General features: G+C 36.8%; 1 protein-coding gene across 3 annotated transcripts in view; it reads left to right on the forward strand.

The window, feature by feature from the left end:
* Positions 1-843: 843 nt before the first annotated feature.
* Positions 844-24466, forward strand: part of col2a1b (collagen, type II, alpha 1b) — a 68212-nt gene continuing 44589 nt past the window's right edge. The window contains exons 1-18 of one of the 3 annotated variants that reach the window (XM_038293442.1): positions 844-1180; positions 4154-4360; positions 5689-5696; positions 6016-6048; positions 7392-7424; positions 7798-7851; positions 8980-9081; positions 9725-9805; positions 12782-12826; positions 13715-13768; positions 15377-15430; positions 16175-16228; positions 16651-16704; positions 16787-16840; positions 17242-17286; positions 17399-17452; positions 17615-17659; positions 17790-17843. In XM_038293442.1, the coding sequence (XP_038149370.1) occupies positions 1087-1180; positions 4154-4360; positions 5689-5696; positions 6016-6048; positions 7392-7424; positions 7798-7851; positions 8980-9081; positions 9725-9805; positions 12782-12826; positions 13715-13768; positions 15377-15430; positions 16175-16228; positions 16651-16704; positions 16787-16840; positions 17242-17286; positions 17399-17452; positions 17615-17659; positions 17790-17843 (1125 nt within the window). In that variant the 5' untranslated portion in view covers positions 844-1086. Of the gene's footprint in view, positions 1181-4150; positions 4361-5688; positions 5697-6015; positions 6049-7391; positions 7425-7797; positions 7852-8979; positions 9082-9724; positions 9806-12781; positions 12827-13714; positions 13769-15376; positions 15431-16174; positions 16229-16650; positions 16705-16786; positions 16841-17241; positions 17287-17398; positions 17453-17614; positions 17660-17789; positions 17844-24466 lie in introns of all 3 variants that reach the window. The other 2 variants (XM_038293366.1, XM_038293522.1) reach the window with 2 other exon arrangements.

Consider the following 24466-nt stretch of genomic DNA (forward strand, 5'->3'; position numbering starts at 1 on the left):
CAAAGGTCACAACTGTGAAAGAGCTGAGGTCTCTTGATGATGTAATGAAGATCTATTTCCAAGTGGCTCTTGGTGGAATCTCACTGTCTGATGGGACAGGTGAAAGCTTTAAAAGTAAAGGTCCAAATCCTATCCATGGGTCTGATGGGAAAATCAAGGCTATTTCCAAACTTTTAAGTTTTTGTTGGTTTAAAATCAATTAAATTAAGGTTGTGCAAACTGATTTGTCTCAAAATTTCTTTCTATCCTTCAGTACAGCGTTATTTGGTCCAAAGCAGTTTTTGCTGGAAAAAAAATGTGAAGTCTGTTGTAATAATGGTTGCTTAGGTCTCAGCACAATCTTAACAAACGATTTTAGATTTATTTTTATAATCAAAATGATTTTATTGGTCTAATATTATTCTGAAAATCTACATTTTGGATTCTTCTTGACTTTATATTCATCAACAAGCTGAATATGATGAAGTAAAGAAGTCAATTTTCAACATTAATTTATGAAAGAAAACATTATTTCTAACAAATTATTAAACTGAATTATACTACCTACTGCAGCTTATGAATGCGAGCTTTTTGGTAGGTTTAAAATAAAATATAAATCAGTAAAAAATATATATATAAAAACTCCTAAGAGGTTTCTTACAGCAGCATTTTAATCCCTTTAAGTTGAAATTGGAAAAAGGAAAAGTTTTGCGTTTTTTTCTCGACTCTTGTTGGAACGTGACGAAAGGAGTGGTCTGAAAATTGGATAATGGAACCTGGGAGACCGGGAGAAAAAAAGTAAAGGGGGAGTCAGATTTCAGACAAGGGGGTAAAAAGGGGGCCGGACGGATACTTTGGAATATACGAGGATTCATTGAAGGCACCGGGGACATAAAACTTGAGCGTCTGGCCTGAGGCGCTCGGTGCTGAGTTTGTGCTGCAGGTCCGGGTCCTGCTGCTGGATTCCTCCCTCATCGATTATCATCTGGAAGAGTTAACCTCGAATGATCCGTCTTCTGTAACCTGGACCCAAAAAAAGCCACTAAACATCCTGAGAGAAGCCTTCTCACCCTTCTCTCTCCTCTGCTGCATGTCTAATATTTAGACATGTTGAGCTTTATGGATTCCAGGACTTTACTGCTTCTTGTAGCATCCCAAGTTTTCTTATTAGCAGTGGTGAGATGTCAGCGGGAAGATAACCGTAAGTTTCCAAAAATTTTATTACTAAATCACAGTGTTCAAGTGGATCAACTCTTTGATGGAAGTTTATAAATTATATTTCAGTTTATGGGTATTTGGTTTTGTCTCTGCAACCATTTTCACACAAAAATGATAATATTTGAGGGTTTTTTTTCTGTGCAAAGAGTTTAAAGGTTGTAGTCTTATTATTAAGCTTATCAGAAAAGCCTCCACCCTCCCCGTCAGACGCATAAAAATAACGCACAGGTGCGCACTGAAAAGGTTGATGGAGATTTTTGCAAGTGAAGCATCATTCATGCTCCTTTGATTCTATTATTTCATTATATTTTTTATTTAAAGGTTTACCTGTTATTCTGTCTGCTAAAAATCTTGCTTTTATTTTTAGTTTTGAACATAAATTAAAAGAAAAAAAAAAAAGTGGCATATGTTTCCTCTGCTGCTGCTTTTACCAACTTTGCTTTCCTTTCTGGAGATTGAACTGCCTGTCACCTGCGGGCTTTTTAGGGGCCTTGACAGACTTTTCTTAAAAACTGCAGATTTACTTCATAAAGACAGAGAGGGAACCAGGAAAATCGAGTGAAAGGTGGTCAGGCTCAAAGCCCTTTGGTAAAATATGTTCACATTCCATCCCAGTCAGAGGGCATCCAGGCGAATCCTGGCGTGTTGAGGCAAAAAGGGGGATCATGTCACTAGTGATATGAATCTGTTGCTATCTTCAATTTAGATAATGCAAAAACATTTTACATTATCGGGGGTTTCCCTTATATTCCCCTTTTGACTAAAGGTAGATTTAATTCACCTGCATCACTGTTTTATTTTCATATGATTTCAGAGGCCATAACAGGTTATAAACACTGTTCCATATGATTTTATTTTTATTTATTTTTTTTGCAATATAAAGTTAAGCTGTGACAGCTCAATCAGAGGGAGCGATGGGATAGATGTTGAAAAAAGAAACAAAATTTAGCTAAGCTAAAGTAATTTGAAGTGTCATGTTACCCTGTCTGGGAAATAAGAGTGTTTATATAATGTAGCAGTCTTGTCTTGCTGGAAATTGAACTTTTCTGGAAAAAGAAAAAGCAAACAGGTCTTATTTTGTCCCAAGCACGTATGCTCTCTTTAGCTGTCATCCACAAAAATCATGCATATACATGTTAACAAATTGAAACAAAAAAAAAAGTATAGAATTAAATTTTGTTTGCATTACACTAAGAAAACAACCAGAGTTGTGTTTAAAGTGAGAATTTCTTTCCAAACAAAATCTTCCTTATTTATCTTCACTATTAAAAAGCCTGCTATTTCAGCTCTGAAGTTCACAGAGGAGCCTTTGTTTTTTAATATTCCATGTCAGGATAATAATTTCTATATGAGCCAGAAAAAAGCAGGTGCAGACTTTGATAATATCTTGCCCTGTGAAATTAAACAGCAAAACCTCAAGGAATGCACATGAAAGTCACCCTTTTCCTCCCAAAAATGTGTTTAAATTGGCATCTGACACTGCCAAAGCCTCCATATGGGGGTTAAAGTGCTCCCCCTGTTTATACAGGCCAATAGTCAGTCAATTGTTAGCTCTATTCCTTTCCAGAAAGACCTCATTCATTGCTGCTAAGGTCCGTTAGGTTACCTAGACGTGAGCTTACTGAAGGTACTGTGCTCCCTTCTTCTTCTCTCACCCTCTCTTACCACTTTATATTTTAAAACTCTATTTTTCTGAGTGTGTTGCCTCTCACCCCTCCACACAGGTTCAGGTACACCACTTAAAGCATTTTTTCAGCAGGTGTTACAGCCAGTTATAACCTGTCTGGAAAATCCATCTAGACGTCTGTCTATGCAGCTCTTTCTGTTTGCAGATTTCCTTTCTTTGATCTGAACTGAATCATGTGTAGTAATTGCTTGTTAAAACATTCATTGAATTCCCTTGGTTGGTTGTGTTTCAAAAGCAAACATTCTGTTTTCTTGAGTGCACATTCGGTCTTGTATGCACGATACAAACTAGCTCTATATTTAGTTTGTAAAGGTCTCTGGCTGTAATTATTTGTTAAAGATTTCCTGAAACTATTAATTACCTACCTAAACGGTAGTCTGTGAAGTTGCATTGCCACCTTGTGGCCACTGTAGAGGTTACATGTAAATCTTTGTCCACCTCTCAGAATTGGTAAACAAAAAAAAAATAAGTTAGTTTGTAGAGGAGTGGACCTGCTAAAGCAAGTATTTTAATTGATGACCTTGTAGAATGATACATAAATACAGTAATTAGAGTCATAATACAAGACACATGCAAATTCAATACTATTTTTTATATTTCTTCTATATCTGCTTTGTTTTTGAGTCTATATATATATATCTCATTTTAACATGTTAGAATTTACACATTTAATGTAATTATATGGGTGGTAGTTCTACACTTATCAACCTTTACCAAATGGATGGATGGATGGATGGATGGATGGATGGATGGATGGATGGATGGATGGATGGATGGATGGATGGATGGATGGATGGATGGATGGATGGATGGATGGATGGGCTGGTAGTTGTTCTGTTAATTATCAATGCATTATTTTTTTAATGGGGAGAGATCACAACTCTTAATTCAGTGTTTTAATCTTTGAATACAAAATTTTCAGTAGATTTCATGAACTATCAGAGTCCTATGAGAGAGCTTATTATACTAATATTAACATGCACAAGATATTGTACTTCAGAATATGTATTTTTAAAGACTAAATAAATTAAATAAATTTATGCTGTATTACTTCACTGAATTATCTATTTTATATCATAAAGCAAGATATATTTGTTATAAACTGACTCCTAGGGGGTGTTTAATTATTGTAATATAGATTGTGGTGGGGAAAAATCTATGTTTTAACTTTCAGTTAGTGCCAGCTTTTATTATGGTTTAATCTATGTTTTTCCTTCCTACCTGCACCCTCCTCTTTGTGCCCCTCTACTGGGATCTCAACCACAGAAGAGGAGGATTTTATCTGTAGTCAAGATGGACAGAGTTATAACGACAAGGACATATGGAAACCAGAGCCTTGTCGCATCTGTGTGTGTGACAAGGGAATGGTCCTATGTGATGATATTGTCTGCGAGGAGCTAAAAGACTGCCCCAAACCTGAAATCCCATTCGGAGAGTGTTGCCCCATCTGCGCTGCTGACCAGCCTTCATCTTTTGGTTGTAATTTATTTATCTTACATCCTTCATAAATAAATTACGGTATATAATAACACTGTTTGTTCTGGAGGCAGAAGGAAAAATAACACCTGACATCGATGTATTATTTGAATATACCTTTATGTCTCCAAAGCAAACAGATGATGAGAAATACACAGCAGCAGTGGCACTTCTGACTGGGTTTCAGTGAAATGCTTAATCTCACTGTTGTTTTTCCATAGCTGGTGCACCTTGGCCTCATCTTGTTTTAGTACGCCCCCTTTCCCTGAGTATCAAGAAAACATGTGGCAGTGATTAAGGAAATACCTCAGTCAAACAGACAGCGCCTCACATTTCTGCACTATATCCTCTCTGTGGATTTCTGCAGATCTGATGGCAAGAAAATAGCCCGTCTCTCTACTGAGGACTCAGAGTATATGAAGGAGGCCATTCAGGCCTCTTGCCTCAAAAGTGCCATGGTTTCCTGATCAACAAAGGCTTCTGTATCCCAACACCGGTGGCCAGCATTGGAAATATAAATAAAGCAGGCTGTGGAGCATCACTGAAACTAGAGGTGTCACTGTTTGCAATGCATGCTTATAGATTTAACTGCTGGAAAAAATATTAACACATTTCAAGGCAAAATTCTTGCTTTAAGAGGAATGTGATGTATAGAGAATAGATTTTCATAAGCACACATGGAAATAAGGCTGGTTATTAAAGTTAATGCTTACTTGTAACCTTCATAGAGAACACCAATACCAATGTTTCAAATATGTTTGTTAGATATGGACGGATAATGAGACAGCTCATTGCCCAATTGAGATTTGGTTCAAATTTGTTTGAGATGAGGAAAACATAACCAGCATTATTTTAAACCATTTACTTACACCGACTAAGTACATTTCAAGCTTAGGTGTAACTCACTAACTACAAAGATTATTAAAGATTAAAATACTAAAAATCTTACTTAAAATGGTGTAAATTCAAGCCCTTCATGTTACAATGGAACCCTATGCTCTACAAAAGCGTCCCTGCTTCTGTAGAGAACGCTTTCTGCTGTTTCCATTTATACATGCACCTGTTTTGCTTTAACTTTAGGCTTTTGTTAGACTTTGAGACAATATACACTTCTTCTCTTCTAATGGGTAACAACACAATGATTTGGTGGTGGTCTTTGGGATAGTTTATTTTAGGAAATTGCATCCCCTTACAGTTCTTTCCATGAACTCATTTGTTCTGGGGAACTTTGTTTTGATATTTGGGGTTGGTGTTTATGGTGTGATATGTTCGCTAACTGTGATCTCTTTCTATCTCAATCTTGGACAAACACCTAACGGGAGAACCAGGAGCTAAGGTGAGACACTTAAAATACCTGTGTTTGGGATTCTGACTGTCTGTCTGTGAAGTCAAGCCTCGGTCTCTCCCTGATTCTAAGGCAGGAAGAACCAGTAGTTTAAGGATTTAGATGTGTCTTTGATTTAAATGAGTGCTGCCACATGAGTAATAGCTGTTTCCTGTTCATGGTATGCAATACTTAAGCACTTGATAGCAAAACAAAGGTGTTATTCCACACTTTTTGTTTAAAAAGAGCAATTTTTTCTAAAAAATGTGGTTATACAGAGATATTCAACCACCTTAATAATTGAGATTCTGCTTTACTTCTCTTTTATCAGGGTCAAAAAGGTGAACCTGGAGACATTACTGATGTAAGTTGAAACCCTGCAATATTGAAAATATAGCTTTTGGTTTTGAAAAGCTGACTCAAAGGATGAAGTTGTCAAATAAAGCACTAGAAAGAAAGGTCTATGCTCTGGGTGACTAGCTCAGTGGGTTCACATGTGCCTCCTTGTGCCCCCCTTCACCCCTACCAGTCTGTGTGCTCATGTATGAATGTGTGCATGCTTAGGTAAGAGCTGCTACAAGATGAAGGACTCTGATGACCTTAAAGTAGTATATAAATTCAGTCGAGTTATTACATATGGACATTTGTTTACTTTTTGTTGAATTATTTGGAGAGGTACACCAAGTAATTGGCCTATACCATTTCTGGACAATTTCCTTTATAATCAACTTGTAAAGTGTTAAACTATTAGATTTTTTCTGCTGTCTGTCTGTGGCGTACAAAATTTAAAACCTTTACTACCTTGAATATCTTTGGTTTATAAATGCATTGACCAACTTTGATTCACTTTTATCAATTTTCAGATACAGATATATGTTCTTTGATTTACAAATGGGAATGCATTTTTAATCCCATAACTTTTTGTTCTATTCAAATTGAGATGACAGACTACTCAGAGAACCTACAGCATAGTTAGTTTGTTTTTCAATTTGGCCTCAAAGAACTTATTAAATCAGTAGCAGCCAAGAAAAAAAAAAAAACAGATTGTTCCATTTATAGAGTAGTAGTAGCCACTGGAAACATAGGTATGACTTGTAAACGAGGACCAGCCTTCAATTAGCTCCAGATTTCTGGGTGTGAATTTAAAAACTGTGGTATTAATTTAACAGTAAGCTGTAAAACCGCTTACAATAGAAAGACTAGCAAAGAGGTCTAAAAAGAGGATGAGCTTTTCTGCCAAGTCCAATAAGGCCTGAGCAAAAATCCCCATAAAGATGAGAGAATAAGTCCCTCAGCATTGCTGCTGCCACACCTGGAAGTGTTTAGCCCTCTGAGGGAGCATTGGTTTGAAGCAGGAAATAAACAGCCATCGTTTACTGTATGTTTCTCCTTATGCTTTGCCTGAAGAAATAAGCAATTCATCAGTGTGTTCCTGATTGGAGAAAGATAACTTTATAACACATCCATAATGCAGCCTTCAAGTCGATGAGTCGATGCAATCAACAGCTTTTTTTTTATAGAAAACTTGAATCAATTTGACTGCATGATCTGCTGAACTGTAAAGTGCCTTGAGATGACATGTGTTATGAATTGGCACTATATAAATAAACTGAATTGAACTAAGTTGAATTAAACTAAATGCTAACTTTCAGCAGATCAGTAAGATCAAAGCTGCCATTTATATATTGATTTCTTATTCCACTAAAGGTTGTAGGACCAAGAGGACCGGCTGGCCCAATGGTATGTACCATTTTTGTGCTTTTAAATGTTTAAACTCATTCAGAAATTAATACCACCATTCCAATTTGTATTTGTTGTTTAGTTTGGTATTTTAAAATGTGACCGTCGCTTTGTAGTACATTGAAACAGATTTTCTGTCGTAAAACATCAAATTGGATGGTGAATATACCAAGAATATGTACATTTTAAGTCTTGACAAGTTTTGAATTTTAGCAGCTAAACACGCAGGAACTTTAGGTTTAAAGAAACCGTATAAAACCAGTTTTTGACTCAAAAGTGACATTATTATTTCAGATACTGCAGCTAAATCTTAATGGCACTTACACATTAAACCACATCTTATGTTATTGCTCTCAATGTTGTGTTTATTCAGGGCCCACCTGGAGAGCAGGGACCCCGCGGATCGAGAGGAGAAAAAGGAGAAAAGGTTAGTTTCATAAAAATCAAAAAGAGAAGATCTTCCTGAGGCATAAAAAGCACTGTGCCCCCCTTCTTAGTTAACAAGTACAGTATGTTTGATTGAATCTGATAGCTGAGACTCCTGGCGGGTGTGTGTGTGTGGGTGGGTGTGTGTGTATTACAGCTTTCAGGTTTAGATAATAGTAGCCTTTCATTGAGCACCATAGTCCAACTAGTCATGTGTCGTTTTCTTTAGGCTCTGTGGTCTTGGTTGTTTAACAGATGTGAGACTGTTGGGAGACTTGTAATGTAAACGTCGGCTTCTTTCAGGGGCCTTGCTGTTGCTTGTGGTGGGAAATCTGCATCTGCTTTAATCGCCTCATTAATGTAACAAGGCGGATGTGATAGTAGGCTGCAGGCAAGCAATTTATGTCGTGTAGCTGTCTTGTTTATGCAGATTTAAACGTGAGCTGGACTAATTTTTGGCAAGCAGAAGCTCAGCGCCCTTTTTAGTTGTTCTTTACATTATCTTTCGTTTTGCATCAGCTTGCTGGGTGTTTTGTCACAGCTTGCACAGAGGTATGCAGGGTCGACTTAAGAAGATCACGTGTATGTGACGTAATTTGCAATGAAAAGATTTTAAAAATTACGTTTAATTACTGAAAGTTTAATTTTGGGTGATTTAAAATGCCACTTTTCATGCCTGATTCTTGGTTGTTGACACTAGACAACTCAAGATGTTTAATTTTAAACAGCCAGTGAAATCTGAAAATAGCTCAAATGAGCTGGAGCTGTTTTTTTTTCCTCCCAGGACCTGTTTAGCAATTTTAGTAATGAATGTTTGATCAGACATACTGTTATTCAAAACAGCTTTTTTCACTTACAGAAGATTAAGAATATAAAATTATATGTTTTAAACAACTGTATCCATATTTCTATTAAATGAGCCACCTCAGTGTTCTGGAAATGTTACAACATGGTTATTTATGAGCTGATCAACTAAAACTTTCACTTTGTAACATTTCATCATAATTTGCTTTGCTAATCATTTCATTTATTAAGGTTTATACATGTATCAAATGAGGAAATACTTAACATGACCCAACATTAGACAGTTCTTATCTAAGATATAATTATGCCTTGTCGTCTTCTTTAGGGAAGTCCTGGTCCTCGTGGCAGAGACGGTGAACCTGGCATCCCTGGAAATCCAGGACCCCCAGGACCTCCAGGACCCAATGGACCCCCTGGCCTTGGCGGAGTAAGTTATTACAGTTTTGGTTGGATAATAGAAACTATTAAAGCATAAATGAGCTTAGGTCTGATTCAAGGCCAAGAGCACAGTAGCTGTGACTAAATGAGGGGAGAGTGATGGAAAGAAAATGCATCAAAGATGACTAATTATGTATGAATCTTCAAGAGATGGGAGGCTGCAAAGATACAATGCCATGGAGGCTGTGAGAGAATGGACAAAATGGTTCGCCTTCTTTGAAAGGAATAAGATAAGAGGAGAGGCTGAAGGGGGTTAGGTTCTGAGATAGACCTGAAGAATGGAAGGAAATGATGATCTCTTTAAAGCTATTTCCCACTTTTCTCAAAGGATGCAAAAATATTGAGTTTAGTTGGAAAAAGTTAATGACAAAATATAGATAGATAGATAGATAGATAGATAGATAGATAGATAGATAGATAGATAGATAGATAGATAGACAGACAGACAGACAGACAGACAGACAGACAGACAGACAGACAGACAGACAGACAGACAGACAGACAGACAGACAGACAGACAGACAGACAGACAATTCTATAATCTGTGAAGGACTCTGCATTGTAAGAAATGTTCTGTTTAAGTAGTTTTATCATCCTACTTGGTGATGACCGGCTTTATTTTTCCTCTCCAGAACTTTGCTGCTCAGATGGCGGGTGGTTTTGATGAGAAGGCCGGCGGTGGAGCACAGATGGGTGTGATGCAAGGACCAATGGTGAGAAAGAGACCATGCTGATACCTGGCACAGATGCCATGTTCTTCCTTTACTGCTTTACTGAGTGGGTATTGATGCTGTAAATATTGAAATCCATAAAATTATCCAAAAAGGGTAATTCAGACATGGAAACCAGGGTCCTGTACTTTGTATAGGGATTGCTGTATATTTCTTTTCAAACTATTGTAAAAGAGAAATAACTTGCTGTTATAAACCAAAATTGTTAATGTTTCATTTGATGTTTCAGATAGTTATTACTTTTGCATCGTGACTTAGTGAAACTGTGTGGTAGGGAAACATTGTTCCTCAGCCAGCTGCTCCGATTAGGGAAAAAAAGTTTTAATTTCATAGAGTGTTTAGACAGTGCTTTTCTACTCATTCAGTCTGACTGGGTTAAGCAAAGAAAATAACCATATAAGCTAGTCCTCTGCTGTCCAGTCCAGGTTCATTCTGCAATTTGGTCTGTTCTTAATGAATGCTTTGGATTATTTTGCTCCTCTTCTAAACACAAGGCTGACTTTAAAACATATCCACCTGTCTGCGCGCAAAACTTGCTGTGTCAGTGAACAGGAAGCTCTGCACTGGCACCAATTCTAAACCTTAGTTGAATTATCTTTAGGTAACACATCTGCCTCACAGGATCTGCACTTTGATTCTAAAAGCTCCCAAGTGTTTGTTTGTTTGTTTGGGGGATTTAAGCACAAATCAGCCACCATATCCTTCATCTTTATTTTTCCTTGAAAGTAACTAGAGCTGCAACTAACAGTTATTTTGCTAATTGATTCACTTATTTTTTTCCGGGCAAAAAATCAATTTGGAATTGAATAGTCAAAGGTGCTTAATAGCAGAATTTCTAGGAAATGAAACTAAAACTAGGCCACTTAAGCAATGATGGATACCACATATTTACAGATGAAATATACATTTATCCAACACATTTATATTTTTTGTAAAGTTTTGGCTTTTCTGACTGGGTTAATCTTTCAGCATCTGCCCTGTTTTAGTCTGTACACTCCAGCTAACAATCATTCGATTACTAAATCAGATCATAGTTATTTCATTGATCAAGTAATCGATAGTTATTCAATATTTTGTTCAGCCCTAGAAGCAACCATTGTTGACAAAAGAAGTCTCATCTCGAGCAGCTTTAAATCAGCTATTTTAGTTCCTACTTTTCAGTCAAAACAGGAGATTATAAAGAGATGCATGTAACACTTTATGGGTCTGGCAGATGATTCATTTGTGAACTGTGATGCTTTCACAAATTAGTTAATTTTTTAAAGCTTTTATTAACTATGCCGGTGTTTGTATTTTATCTGTTCACTGATTAAATCAACTCAAACTCAGGGCAAATTTCAGTCGAAGAAGTTAAAACAGGGAAGTTTGTAAAACGCAAAGATTTTTGTCAACCACAAAAAAAAATAATAATAATATTTTCCCCGCATTTCCTCTTGGAAGGCCAATAGAGTTTCATAATTTTCATCTCAGAATTAAATTATGCAAAGAACGAAGGAAACAGCTAAGAACGATTATGGGATGATTGGAAGGTAAGGTGAAAACCTAACAATAAGCCATTATTACACTGATGTTGGACAAATGACACAAAATCCGGGTTTCTACAACAAAATTTTTTTTTCTAAAGATGTATATTGATTATTACTGATTTTCTTAATTGTATTTCAAGCTCACAAAGCAGCTACTGCTGGGACTTTGGTGTGCTTGAAATGTAACAGCGAGAAGGGGTTGGGGGGGATTGGCCTGGATCAAGGTGCTATGAAGGATCATGGATCAACAGAGCTCCTCAGCTGAGGTTTTATCCAGCTGGAGTCTGTCAAAGGAAATAGAGAGGGGGTGACTCAGGTGGATCAGATCCCTTACTTTTCACTTGTTCCTCCTGATGCTGTCAACAAACGTCTGTCTGACAGCTCGGCACAATACTGTCCTATTTTAGCCACTTCACATTTAGTTTGACTGTTTTTCAGCCCTCTGACTAATGCAGTATTTCATGGAGCTCATTCACTTAAACATCAGTCCTGCATATATATACATACCAGAGACTCCCATGGTATTTTTAGTGAAATGTAGATGCACTCAACACACATTCAGACAACCTGAGCATAGAAAGCCCCATTGATAAGCTTTTGGTTCAGGCTTTGTACACCAGCTGAAAGGTGACATTCATTCACTTCTTAGGACCACTGTACAGTTCTGTGACATTTACTTTGGCCTGATTCCAGCATGTGTGATGGAGGGTTCATAAGCACAGTACTAATGAAGGGGATCATGTTATAAGGAAGGAGAACGGCTGTCAGCCATCCTGGCTGTCTTTATTCGTGAAAGAATTCAACTTCGGTAACTGTTTTAACACAAACCTGCTGCTAACATTTTTACTCTGATTTTTTTCTCCTTAGTGCATCAGGCAGAAAACTCATTAGGGAAAGTTACATATCACCCACTCGCCCCAAAGAGTCTAATTCTCTCCTGCTGAGCTCTGATGCAAGAAGTTCAAGTAAAAATTGTTTTGGCATGTGAATCCAGGCAGAAATTTTCACTCAGCGGCTCAAGATTCAGTCTGACAAATTTCAGTTTGCCCTCCAAATGTAACCCTCAAAATTAAGCCAAAACTCTTTTTTCAGTCAACAAACGTTTTATGATTAGTAATAAAGCTAAAAGAAAGAGGATCAGGGTGTACATTTACATGAGCTGAAGAGAAGGATTTGCACAAAGAGAGTGCCAGTGTGGAATGTTTTAACGATTTACGGCTTTGACAGGTTGAATGTGATAAAGCTTTGGGGCAAAGCACACATTTTACCTTTAAAGCTGTGAAACGATTAAACTGGATAAACATGGAGGTTATATTTCTATGCAACAAAGATGTGAAATAATTTTTTTTCCCAGTCTAAATTATGAGTTACTGTAGTAACAGTTCTACTGACACCGTTTTGATGTTGTTTTTCTTGTTTCCACTTCCCTCAGGGCCCCATGGGACCCAGAGGACCACCTGGCCCCACAGGAGCACCTGTAAGTACCTGCTTCACTCTGAACACCGACTAAGCTGGGAGTGGCTGTAGATACGATTAGCGGAATATACTGCTAAGGGGCTATATTTGTAACATGCATGATGTTTTGCACATGGAAATTAAATTGGAGTTCATCTGACGACTGCGTACTTAGACTCCAGGAATGATTGTGTGTCACTCGCTGTCAGAGATGAATGTTTATACTCAGCCCACCTTTAAATGAGACAGTGGGCTTTTGATCTGAGTCTAAGCACCTCCAGTCTCCCAGCTGGAGGCTTCAGGGCTCTTTCCTGTGCCACAACCCAGACAGATTGTTGAACACCTGACAATTTACCTTTCATATTCCCCAGTAGGCTTAAAACCCCCCACACAGATATGCAGACAAACACACCCTTCCTCTTTTTCCAACACACTGCAACCATACTTTAGCTCTTCTGGCCTTTCCGGCTAGCAGGTAGACGGCACCATCCACCCAGCCTTTGTCCTTTGGTTTAATCATGGTTATGAGCTCCACCTCAGAGACTTTTGTTGCCCTAACATACGATGCTTATGCAGTAGATTCGCCTTAAGATACTACCAGTCTTACTTTGTTTTTTAGAGTTCTACCTACCTTCTACCGGAAAAGTTCATTTTATTTTTATTAGGTTATTAAACTAATATTATTAAGAATTTAGAAATTTTTTTTAGATACAATTAATATACAAGAATGACCAAAATACATTTAGTGCATTATTGTCCTAAGTTGAACTTGGGTGGCAGAATGTGCACTATTTCTGATTCTTATCATATTTATGCTCTTTAATCAATCAACATTTGGCACCAGTTATGTTTTTAAATAAAATATATTTTAGTCTTATCAGATCATCCTTCTCCTCTCTCAAAATCTCAGGGCCCACAGGGTTTCCAAGGCAGCCCAGGAGAGGCTGGAGAGCCCGGCCAAGCTGTAAGTATGATGATAATGAAATGTGCCGTCTCTTAAAACACACTGCATGGTTTAATACTCATAACTTTTTGCTTTTTTTTTTAATCTTATTCTCATGCAAATAGTTTTGATCTAGTTCTTTTTTTTTCATTATTATTGGTTAAACAACACTAGACAATGAGTAGATTGTTCTCAGTATTTTTATGTCAGGATTAGATGCCTGGCAAAAATCTAAATAAATCTCATAGGCCTTTAAAATGAGCATTTCTGAATAAAAAGTTGAGGTTCAATTGTATCCAAATATAAAACTAACAGAAGGTTAAAAAAAAAGTCATTATTTGTCCTCCTGTTTGAACTTAATTAAGTATAAAGAAAGCATATTGTGTAATCTCCGTGAGTGTGGAATAGAATGAAAATAAATCTATTTGTATCATCTTTTTTGCTCAAAATAGTGAGCATCAAAACAAACAGGAAGTTAAACTGGTTTTGTTATTCATCTAAAACTGATCTACGTTTAAAGCTCTAATGAAATTTAAAAACAGCACAATTTCCTGCCTGCACTACATTTCTTGCCAACCCCTGTATAATTATCGTGTTCCAATCCAGTTTCTTTTTTTTTTTACATACTCAGATTATGTTTAGTGATCCAATAATGCTCCTAGTTTAGCTTTTCATATTCTGTGACCTTAACCTGTCTTCTACCGTCTTCCTACTGATGCCTCCTGTGTTGGTTTCTTCTCATCAGGTTCAGTTTTTTTTTTTTTTTCTTTTTTTTGCTGGTAAAAATATTATTTTGCTTCTGTCTTAATTTCCTTCTTCTTTTCTGTTGGACCCACTCAGTTCCCCAAACATCCTGAGGTCATATTATCCAGCTTTCCAATCCTCCCTCTTCCCCTCAGGTCAACAGAACAAAGTCTCCCCACTGCTGTGATAATCTGCTCATGTGGAGATTACACAGACATGCCTTCTCTTTATAATATTTGCCAGGACATCATTAAGTGTAATTAAATTCAAAAATCAACTCCAGAAAATAATTTAAGGAGTCACAGTTTAGGATTGTGCATTCCAGTTACATCTGAGGTCTTTGTCCTGAGGTTTCCTTCAGAACATAACAATATAAATGTTTCATGCTTCATTAGCTTGACAAAGTCATGAAGAAAAAATTGAAATGAATAAATAGGAAGAACTAATATTGTTCTCTCATATTAGATGAACTAACAAATAAAAAATGCTAGCAAGGATCTAATGTGACATGTAAACCTTTTTTCTGACACTTGTCAACACCTTCATAGGATAAGGCAGCTAAAAATCAGAAAGAATAACTGACACTTTTATAGTTCAACTCTTTTGTTTCAATGATGAAGTATTTTTCCTCATATTTTTTATTGTTCTTTAGCAAAAACTATTGAAAATTCCCATTTCATTGAGATTGCAATAATCCATCTTTCTAACATAATATGAAATAGTTTCTTGTTTATTTACTTTTTTTTGTTATTAGGCCTGATTACAAAGAGAAAGGCATTCACAGCTGTTTGATCCTGCCTCCTACTGGCTTTAAATGGGAACTGAGACTCACCTTTGTATTTGTCTTCATTTTTTTTTTTTCTGTTTCCCCATTCCTGCTAAAAGGGCCCCATGGGTCCCCGTGGCCCCTCTGGACCTCCTGGGAAACCTGGAGATGATGTAAGTTTAATTTACTGTTTGGTTTATTTTTGTTTTTTCATTGTTTTATTTTAATTTAAATAAAAAATTATAGTTGTGTAATACCTAACAGATAGTTTTAAAAAGCACATATCAATTAGAGCAGATTTCAAACTACTGAGAACTTTTTTATTGAACAAAATTGATCTTTGTCATAATTCTCTGTGATATGTGTTAACTGCATTTACAAGAAATATTTTTAATTTAAAAAAAATATTGTCTTCATGAAATTGGATTTCTTTATAATTTCAAGCCTCTCTCAGTTGGCTCTCTTTAGGATTACTTATTTTGTTAAGCTATTATTTCAAATGTCTAATTTATGAGGCTAACTGTCCTTATTTTCTTCAAACTAAAACACGTCTCAACCTAAAAAATCAGTTTAGATTAAGAGATGCTGAGCAGCATCTCATAATCTGACAGTTGGCAAAATACATCTAGAATAATCTTTTATTTTCATTATACGTTTGGATCTAGTTAATTATTATAATAATTGTTAGAAAATCCATTTTGATTGCTGTTAATGTGACATTGCAGAGAAGACACTCATGCGAGTTTTGAAATGTAGTTCTACTTGTGATCCACATGATGGCAGCAGACTTCATATTTTAAATTAGGTCCACTAGGACAGCTCACAATAAAAAAAACACAATAAATGCACACATAATGACTCAACATACATTTAATTGATCAAATACTCTGATTTACTTGATATGTCTTAATTTTTAGGGGGAACCAGGGAAACCAGGGAAACCAGGAGACCGTGGACCCACTGGACCTCAAGTGAGTTCCTTTAATCTGCTAATTTATTTATAATTTCGGACAGTTTTAGCTTGGAGTATGTTACAATAAGAGTAAAATCTTGTGAGGAAAAAAAAACATTTGATACATTGCTTTTTCTTAAATGCTTATTGATAAGGATCTCAATGAACAGTGGATTATTTGCTATGGCTTCTGCAGGTATAAATTGTAAAACACCTGTCTCCTATACTGGTATATAGTTTTAGCTCTCACTATATCGACTGAGCTGCTGAAGATGATTAATCTCAGTTTCTTTGAGATTATTAAACATTTTTCTCAGAAAACTGCTTTATTTTCTGCCGTATTAATAAACATTAAGATCAGGTAAAATGAAAAGCACGGGATTTATCTTCTTCCATTGCAACATAGTCATCTCCTCTACCATTCTCCATCTCACTGCACAGGGAGCTCGCGGTTTCCCAGGAACTCCTGGTCTGCCCGGCATCAAGGGACACAGAGTGAGTTTGTCACTTTAAAGATTTTCTCTCCAAACATGGGTCCAGATTATTAACATGTTACCTCTCTGCTTGGTCTTTACAGGGTTATCCTGGTCTTGATGGTGCAAAGGGAGAGACTGGTGCTGTTGGTGCTAAGGTGGGAATTGTTTCTCTGTTGTAGCTGTATGTCTCTTAGTTATTTTGTACTTGCTGTAACACCACATGGTCAGGGCTAAGTTTACCAGGTATCATCAGGACACTTTATTTACCCTTCTGAGGGTTTAATGTTATTACACCTTTATAAATACGCACAGCCTGTGTTAGTGAATATGTTTGTTGTTGTTTGAATGCAAAGAATGCAGACATTTAGTTAAGCCAAAAAGTATTCATACCCTGTTCTCTGTCAGATTCTATTTGGGTCTCTGTTCTTAATTGAATCTGAGGGTAAAGATACACTAATGTATTTTATAAAGAGTGTATACATTAAGTGTGTTATTTTTCTTATATAATTCAGTTATATACGGATTATGCTAAAATCTAAATCTTTCTCTTTTTAAGGGTGAGGCCGGTGCCCCCGGTGAGAGTGGCTCACCTGGACCCATGGTGGGTGTTTGGTGGTCACACCAGAGCAGCACAAAAAAGCACTTCTTTACAGGTAATACAAACGGTTAATTGATATTAAAATTTTCCTTTTTTTTTTTTTTTTCTTTCATAGGGACCACGTGGTTTGCCTGGGGAGAGAGGACGTCCCGGATCCACCGGAGCTGCTGTAAGTTCAACTTATCTTCTAAATGCTCACACTGGATGCAGATATTTGTTAGACATGGTTTTGTTACCTATACATTTAAATAATCTCCTTTTATCTTTAATGAATTAAGGCGGGTTATGGTATTATTCTAGTGGCATTGCTGTAATTGTGCTCTCTGCTTAGGGTGCACGAGGAAATGATGGCTTGCCTGGTCCTGCTGGTCCTCCAGTAGGTATCATTTTGGATATCGTTCAATAATTCAAATCATTTGCATTTTGACCTCATAATAAGTTGAATTTACTGTAATAGTTGGAAGCTTTGCAGCTGCATGCATCAACCGTTTTTTCCCATTTTATAGGGCCCTGTTGGTCCATCTGGGGCTCCGGGCTTCCCTGGATCTCCTGGTGCAAAGGTAGGTCAAAAGATTACCAAAGTTTAACACCAACTCACTCTATATATTAACTTTATCTTAATTCTAGTTTGTTAGTGGCTTCTTGTTAAATGTCCTATAATTCCCAACCTTAATACAAAAAGTTTGAACCACTTAGTCATAATTTTTTCTATTATCGTAATGGGTTTCCTAAAAGTTTAATCTATCAAGGTCAAGGAACTTTTTTACTGAAAATTTAATGAGATTTTGAAACTCCTACATTTTGGTGGTAATGAGCAAGGATTTTTTTTTTCCGCATTCATCTTCTTCGAATATTGTGTTTCTTATGGCTCTCTTTTTCACATATGATTTACTATTGCATGACGGCTGTTAGAATTGGGTCTCTGTTTTGTTTAGAAAATCTTTCAGGATTTGTAAATAGAGTTTCTGAATGTAAAATACAAGCTTTACTGGCAGTTGTCACATCATAAATTCTAGAAAACTTTGTGTTTTTGTGTGTTAATACATTCTAATAGCACACAATTTGAAAATATGTGTATTTCATCTCCAGCAGAAACTCTGCGTGAGTTTGTCTGCCTGGGAAACCATTAGGAATATCAGATTACGTACTTCTGCTATTCTTTTAGGAGTTGACTGACTGTCATTTTTTCTGAGGCCTTCTTTTTCTCTCTTTAGAATTTATTTATTACAGTCTCATCTTGCTTTTCGTCTCTCCTGCTTTGAACCCATGAGAAAAGCTTTGAACCTACTCTGACAGAAAATCAAAGTTGGGCACGGCACAGTTATCTGAACCTCAGCTGAATGAAACTGCACTGATGAAAAAGTGGCAGTTTCATTAAACTTTATCTATCTGCATCTGAAAGAATACTTTTTTTTATTATTTTAAAGCTGTTGCACGTCATCAGTTTTATTTTGCTCTCACATTCATTTGAGTCTATTAAAAAAGTTAAATAATTTAGCTTAAAGTAAAATAATATGTGTAATATCAGTATTTTGCTTGTGTCACAGCTTAAGGGTCGGCAAATATCTTTGTTATTATTTATCTTTTACTACCAGAGGAATTCCATTCATCACCATGACGCTGCATACCAGCAGTAAAATGCTGGCCCGGTGTCCTCAAAGCAGGGCTCCTAAGAGAGTTATTTTGAATAGAGGCCCAAGTCTTTCCAGAACTGAATCAAAACATCTGCAAAATATTATTCACTTGGCATGATGGAGTGAAAAACTGGGAGAATATGAAAAGCTACCATAGAGAGTAGTTTGTCCTTTTTCTTTATGTCATTTCATTTCATTTAGCACTAAACTAGAATGGACCTGAAGTATAAATCTGTGGGTGATGCTTCTCAAAATGCTTAAGATTTTCATAAAGTTAGCTTTATTAGTTCATGCACATCTTAATAAAGGTCTTGTCAGAGTGTTTACATGAGCTTGACCAGATATTTTCTTGATATTTTCCTTTTTTCAGCCAATCTGAATGTTTTTGTTATGTGATCATATGTGACTTTAGAAACATTTTATATATTACAGCATTTTCATAAATTTATTCATTTAAAGCTTTCACCATGCCAGACATCTATACTTTGGTTACTTTTTTTCCAGTAACCAAAAGGCTTGTTGCTTGTCATTAAGATACAAGTTTACAATCATGTTGCCATATTCCTTTCAAAAACAGAAAAGGCTTCCTCCCAGCTATCCTTCCAAACATGCCCTACTTGTAAGGCATTTTTTTAAATGTACTCTCATGAACTTCAAAGCAACTCTGCTTAACTTTTGAACCAAATATTAGCTGAATCTGAGTAGCACTCAGCATGTCTGGATGCTTCATGCACGCTGCACCTTCCCAACATCTCACTTAAGTAAGTTGAGAAGTTCTGATCCTTCTCTGAGTGAGTCATGTGATCCAGAGCATCGCTTTATGGCAGTCTGAGCTCCCTTTGAACACAAAGGCTAACTAAGCTGAGAAGTTGTTGTTTTGGGGCGACAAACAGAAACCTTATCAGATATATTTTTGGTTCTCTGATGTAGGATTAAATCCAGATGAGGGAATGTGGCCTTGAATTTACAAGTAACTTCATGACTTCTAAATCTGTTGGTTCAAAGTCATCTTCTATCTGATTTAGAAACGTGGAGGAAGACTGTTTAATTTTCAGCTAAAGCTGAAAGTTACAAGTAATGCGCCCCCTAGTGCCTAAAAGTTACCCAGTCTTACTTTAAAATGAACATAACTACCTAAGGCTTTTAGGGTCTGTGTAGCTCTTTGGTTTATTAGATTAGATTAGATGAGCTTTATTGATCTCACAGCGAAGAAATTTACTGGTCACATATTGGCATAGTACTTAGTACTTAAAGAGGTGCAAACAAGGAGGAAAAGGTGCATTAGGAATAAAAATAAATAAAAAAATAAAAAATGCAAGGGAGTAACAGAGATTTGAGGTGACATATGTACAATCAGGATGGCTTATATACAGGTGGATTTACTTTTACATTAAAGTGTAGTAGGTAAGGAACAACGGTGAGGTAGTGGTATGACTATTATATTCACATAGACTATTGCTGAATCAGCATTAGGCTATCCGAAGTAAATCAACAGGTACGTCCAATTCTTTTGAAGACTTCTTTTAGTTCTCTGGTTTATTCTCATCTTCTATGGAGCTGTCTGTTGGAGCAGTGGCTTATCTGTAGCTGAGAGAAGCGGCTGGATAAGCTGATCAGGAAGGCCATCTCTGTGATTGGGTACCCCGTGGACTAAGTGCAGGAGATGGGAAACAAAAGGACCCTAACTAAAATAACATCTCTGTTGGATAATGTCTCCCACCACTTGCATGAAGCTGTTGCTGAACTTTAGAGCTCCTTCAGTGACAGACTGCTGCATCCTAAATGCACCAGGGAGCGTTATCAAAGATCCTTCCTCCCAGCAGCTGTAAGACTTTAAAACCATCATTATTCCCAACTACCTCAATAAAAAGTTACATTCATGCTGATTTTTTCACAGATTCTGTCTTAGTCAGATAAATAACATGCTGCTGTTATTTTTCACTCATCTTTATTCTATTCTATGCTCTTTATGATGACTAATTACTATTTTTAATCCTTATTTCCAGTATCTCCGTAAAGCTTTATTCATGTATTATTTTTTGTCGTTGCTCTCCGCCATCATGCAATCAGCTGTATTGGTTACTCTGTGCCTGCTTGTTACCTCTTATGCCATCACCTGTTTCTCATGTGAGTGAGAAGATTTAGCTTGTTTCGGCCATTTTCTCTGCTGGGTGGTTCCATTTCCTTGTCTGTACCTGCTGCCATGTACATATCCATCGGTCTGTCCTAATACTGCAAATTGTTGCTTCTTTCTGTGCCTTCAGCACTATTTGTGGTTTCTGACTTATAGGTGTTTGAACTGAGTAAAGTCTGAAATGGAGCCAGCTGTGTGTCGAGCAGTGATCTGGTGTTTCTATTGGGAAGTACTCACACCACGGGAGACTTTTGATGAAATTAAAGTAACTTATGGTGATTATGCCCATTATATGACCTTGCAAAATGTTTTACAAGGTTATATTATGGGACACTATCACTATAAGTTACTTTAATTTTATCAAAGGTCCCCATTGTGTGCGTCCTTTCAAATGCAAAAACTCAGACATGACCTTGTTTTACCACCAGTAAATCAGAAACCACAATTAGTTCAGAGCTGTAATTTGCTATTTAATCTATAGAGATTTAAAATACTTCACATGCAAAATTTCAGCTCGATCAAACATCTGGAAGTGGGCCAGAGGCATTACTTATTGAACACCCCTTGTAGGTTAAGCATATAGAACTAAGTCATGTAGATACGTAAGTGAGAAAAGAAGAAAGATGAAGGAAAGTTAGAGATTCAAAAAATTTAGAAGATCAGTCTGGAGGAAGTGTGAGCAGACATGAAGATGATTAATAGATGACAGAGATGTCTGAGAGTGATGGTTGGGTTTTTATTTTCAAACATGATTTGGCACAATCCTAGATGGTGAGATGAAACTAGGAATGGGGGAATAGTTTAACAGTTTTATAGTGTAAAGGAACCCAGACTATAGACAGCTGATTGATGAACCATCTGCCAAGATGAAGATTAGAGTTGGGTTCAGAAGAGAGACAGTTAGGAGAAAGTATCATCTTTATGGATCTTGAACAAGCAGATACTGTACCATGATGGGTCATTTCCCACTTTTAGATTTGTACTTTTTTGTTTTTCTGGCAAACATTTTTAGATAGCTTAATAATGATTGAATGAGGAGAAAATAGTTATTATTATGACCTAAGCCCAGTAAAAGCATGATCCCTCCTCTAGTTAAATCATGAATTAACTGGGATTAAAGAGAGATCGTAGTTAAAAGTGCATCTGTCTTACAAATAGAAGAAGGAGAAAGTGATTAGAAAAAAACATGAAATTTCCCATAAGCCAAATTTCAAGATGTTTTTTTCCCATTTCAAATAATACACCATGAATCCGTATAGGCACCCTCAGGTTATGAAGCTGCAAATACAGAGTTAATAGTGGTTGGCTTTGAACTTCCAACATTCCCCTGCAAAATATGTAAGGACATGGACACATTTTGCACAAAAGATAAAGCAAAGCAAGATTCCTTATCGGCATTGTGCAGGATGCAAAACAAAATGTTATATAGCAGCATCTCTTTTTTTTAGCAGCATTACAGGTATAGTGGAGGATGATCTTTTTCTGGGTGGATCATCGAAATAAGTGGTCCTCCTAACTGTTAATCACTCTGGGGATATGTTTACGTAAGGCCATCCTACGTGCTCTTCCCCATTTTCACTTACCGGTGGTGAGTCTGACATAGTGTAAAAATTGCAAATCTTATTTTGGAAATTAGGCTTGTTTGAGCGATGCAAACAGCAACTTTTAAACAGAACATGCAAAACGATAAATGGGCTTGTGCATGCTCTCACATTTAGATGGCCTATCCTGGCTCCCTATGGCCCTTTGAAGGAGATGGTTTGAGAAGATCTTCAGGCTGTCCTGATGACCTGCTCTAGTTGTTGGGTTTAGCACTACACTCTCCGTCCATAGTTCAGGATTCTTTATATTACCTGGTGGCAAAGGTTTTATTTCGTAGCAGAGGTGGAAGGACTTTGTTCCTCTTGGGTGTTTTCAGGAAAGACTGTGCTGGGCCTTTTCTAATGATAAACTTTTATTAAATTCTAAGAAGTATCAAAGTAAAATTAAATTCTGATATTGTGGGTAGTGTTCACCATTCATCCCGGGGGCTCTTAAGTGTGCAGGCTCAGAGACTTGAACTTTTTTCTGTGACAACCTGAAGACAATCCCCTTGTTTCCTGTTTATGCTAAGGCCTGAGTGCCTGCAGTGGTGTCCTCATTGTCTGGGAGCCAGATCTAGTCTTCTTCTTTTTTTTTTTTTTTTGGTGCACCAGTCCAGCAGTGTAGAAGGACTTAGCTCTGTAATTTTTTTGGCGTAGCGGTCTTATGGTCAGGCTTTTCTAATTGCTACAGCATTTTGAATACAAGCAGAGTTGTTTTGCACCATTTTCACATTTTATCAGCATCATATTCTGCTGAGCAAATGGACAATGCAGGATTATGCAGTGTCTGCATACACACAGAAACATGCTGCTGCAGCTTCTGACTCTGTTCTCTAATACACTATACGCTCTCCCTCCAAAATTATATTTCTCAGCTGATAGTGGTGACAGGTTTATTGCTACATTGAGGGGTGTATAAAGTGTAATATTTATTGCTCTGTCTAAACCCTTATTTCTTGTCTAGACTTTGCAGTTTATTGTCAGTTGTAAATATCATAAACAGATCATGGAGTGATAGCATGATCTTAAGCCTGAAACAGGTCATGAAACCAGATCTAAGACTCCAGCCAACCATAGTGAGAACCATTGTCCACAACTGGAGATTGCATGAAAAAGCAATGAAACTTTCCATTAGTGATCACTGCAAAAGAAACAGTGTAAGCATTTATTTGGTTAATTGGCATTTTCACAAAGGGTCAGGTCGGTTTGGCTCAATGATTAAAACCATTTAAAACAAGATTGTTATTTTTTATTTACTAATTTCTGTCTAATGTTTTAATTTCATTCAAACCATTTGAGTGTGACAGACATTCAATAATAGAACAAAATACTTAATCGCGGCTGTAAAAGTGTACCAAGAGAGAAACTGTAGCGCTGCATGAGGAATTGGGTGTGGCTGTAAAGTATAAGAAGGTGCAGAACATGGACAGGAACAGTAACAGATGGTTAGGTATGGCAGGACTGATGCATTAGTTTTGAGTCTAGGTGGAAATAGAAAAGATATCAACTTTGAGAATCTTTTTTGTTTTAATTTAATTGACTTTACTATTTTCAGACCAGTATTTTCAGATCAGTATTATTGTAGGGGAATTTGGGTCTTTAGAAGCTCTTGCCCCATCCAACATTCTGCATTTTGTCCTTTGGCTCTATTCTGAGACCACAGGGAAAAGGAGGCATTGATGACCATTTGGCTTAGTTAGAGATTATATGGAAAACAGAAATAAGGAAGTGGATCAATGGTCAGCAGCAAGTTGAATGGGACGATGTTTAGGCAGAATTAATTGAAATACAGCTTTATGTGTGGGACCTTTTAATTAGATACAGTGATGGAA

Source organism: Cyprinodon tularosa, unplaced genomic scaffold (genome assembly GCF_016077235.1).
Source record: "Cyprinodon tularosa strain WSP-4 unplaced genomic scaffold, ASM1607723v1 ctg10, whole genome shotgun sequence".
Taxonomy (NCBI): domain Eukaryota; kingdom Metazoa; phylum Chordata; class Actinopteri; order Cyprinodontiformes; family Cyprinodontidae; genus Cyprinodon; species Cyprinodon tularosa.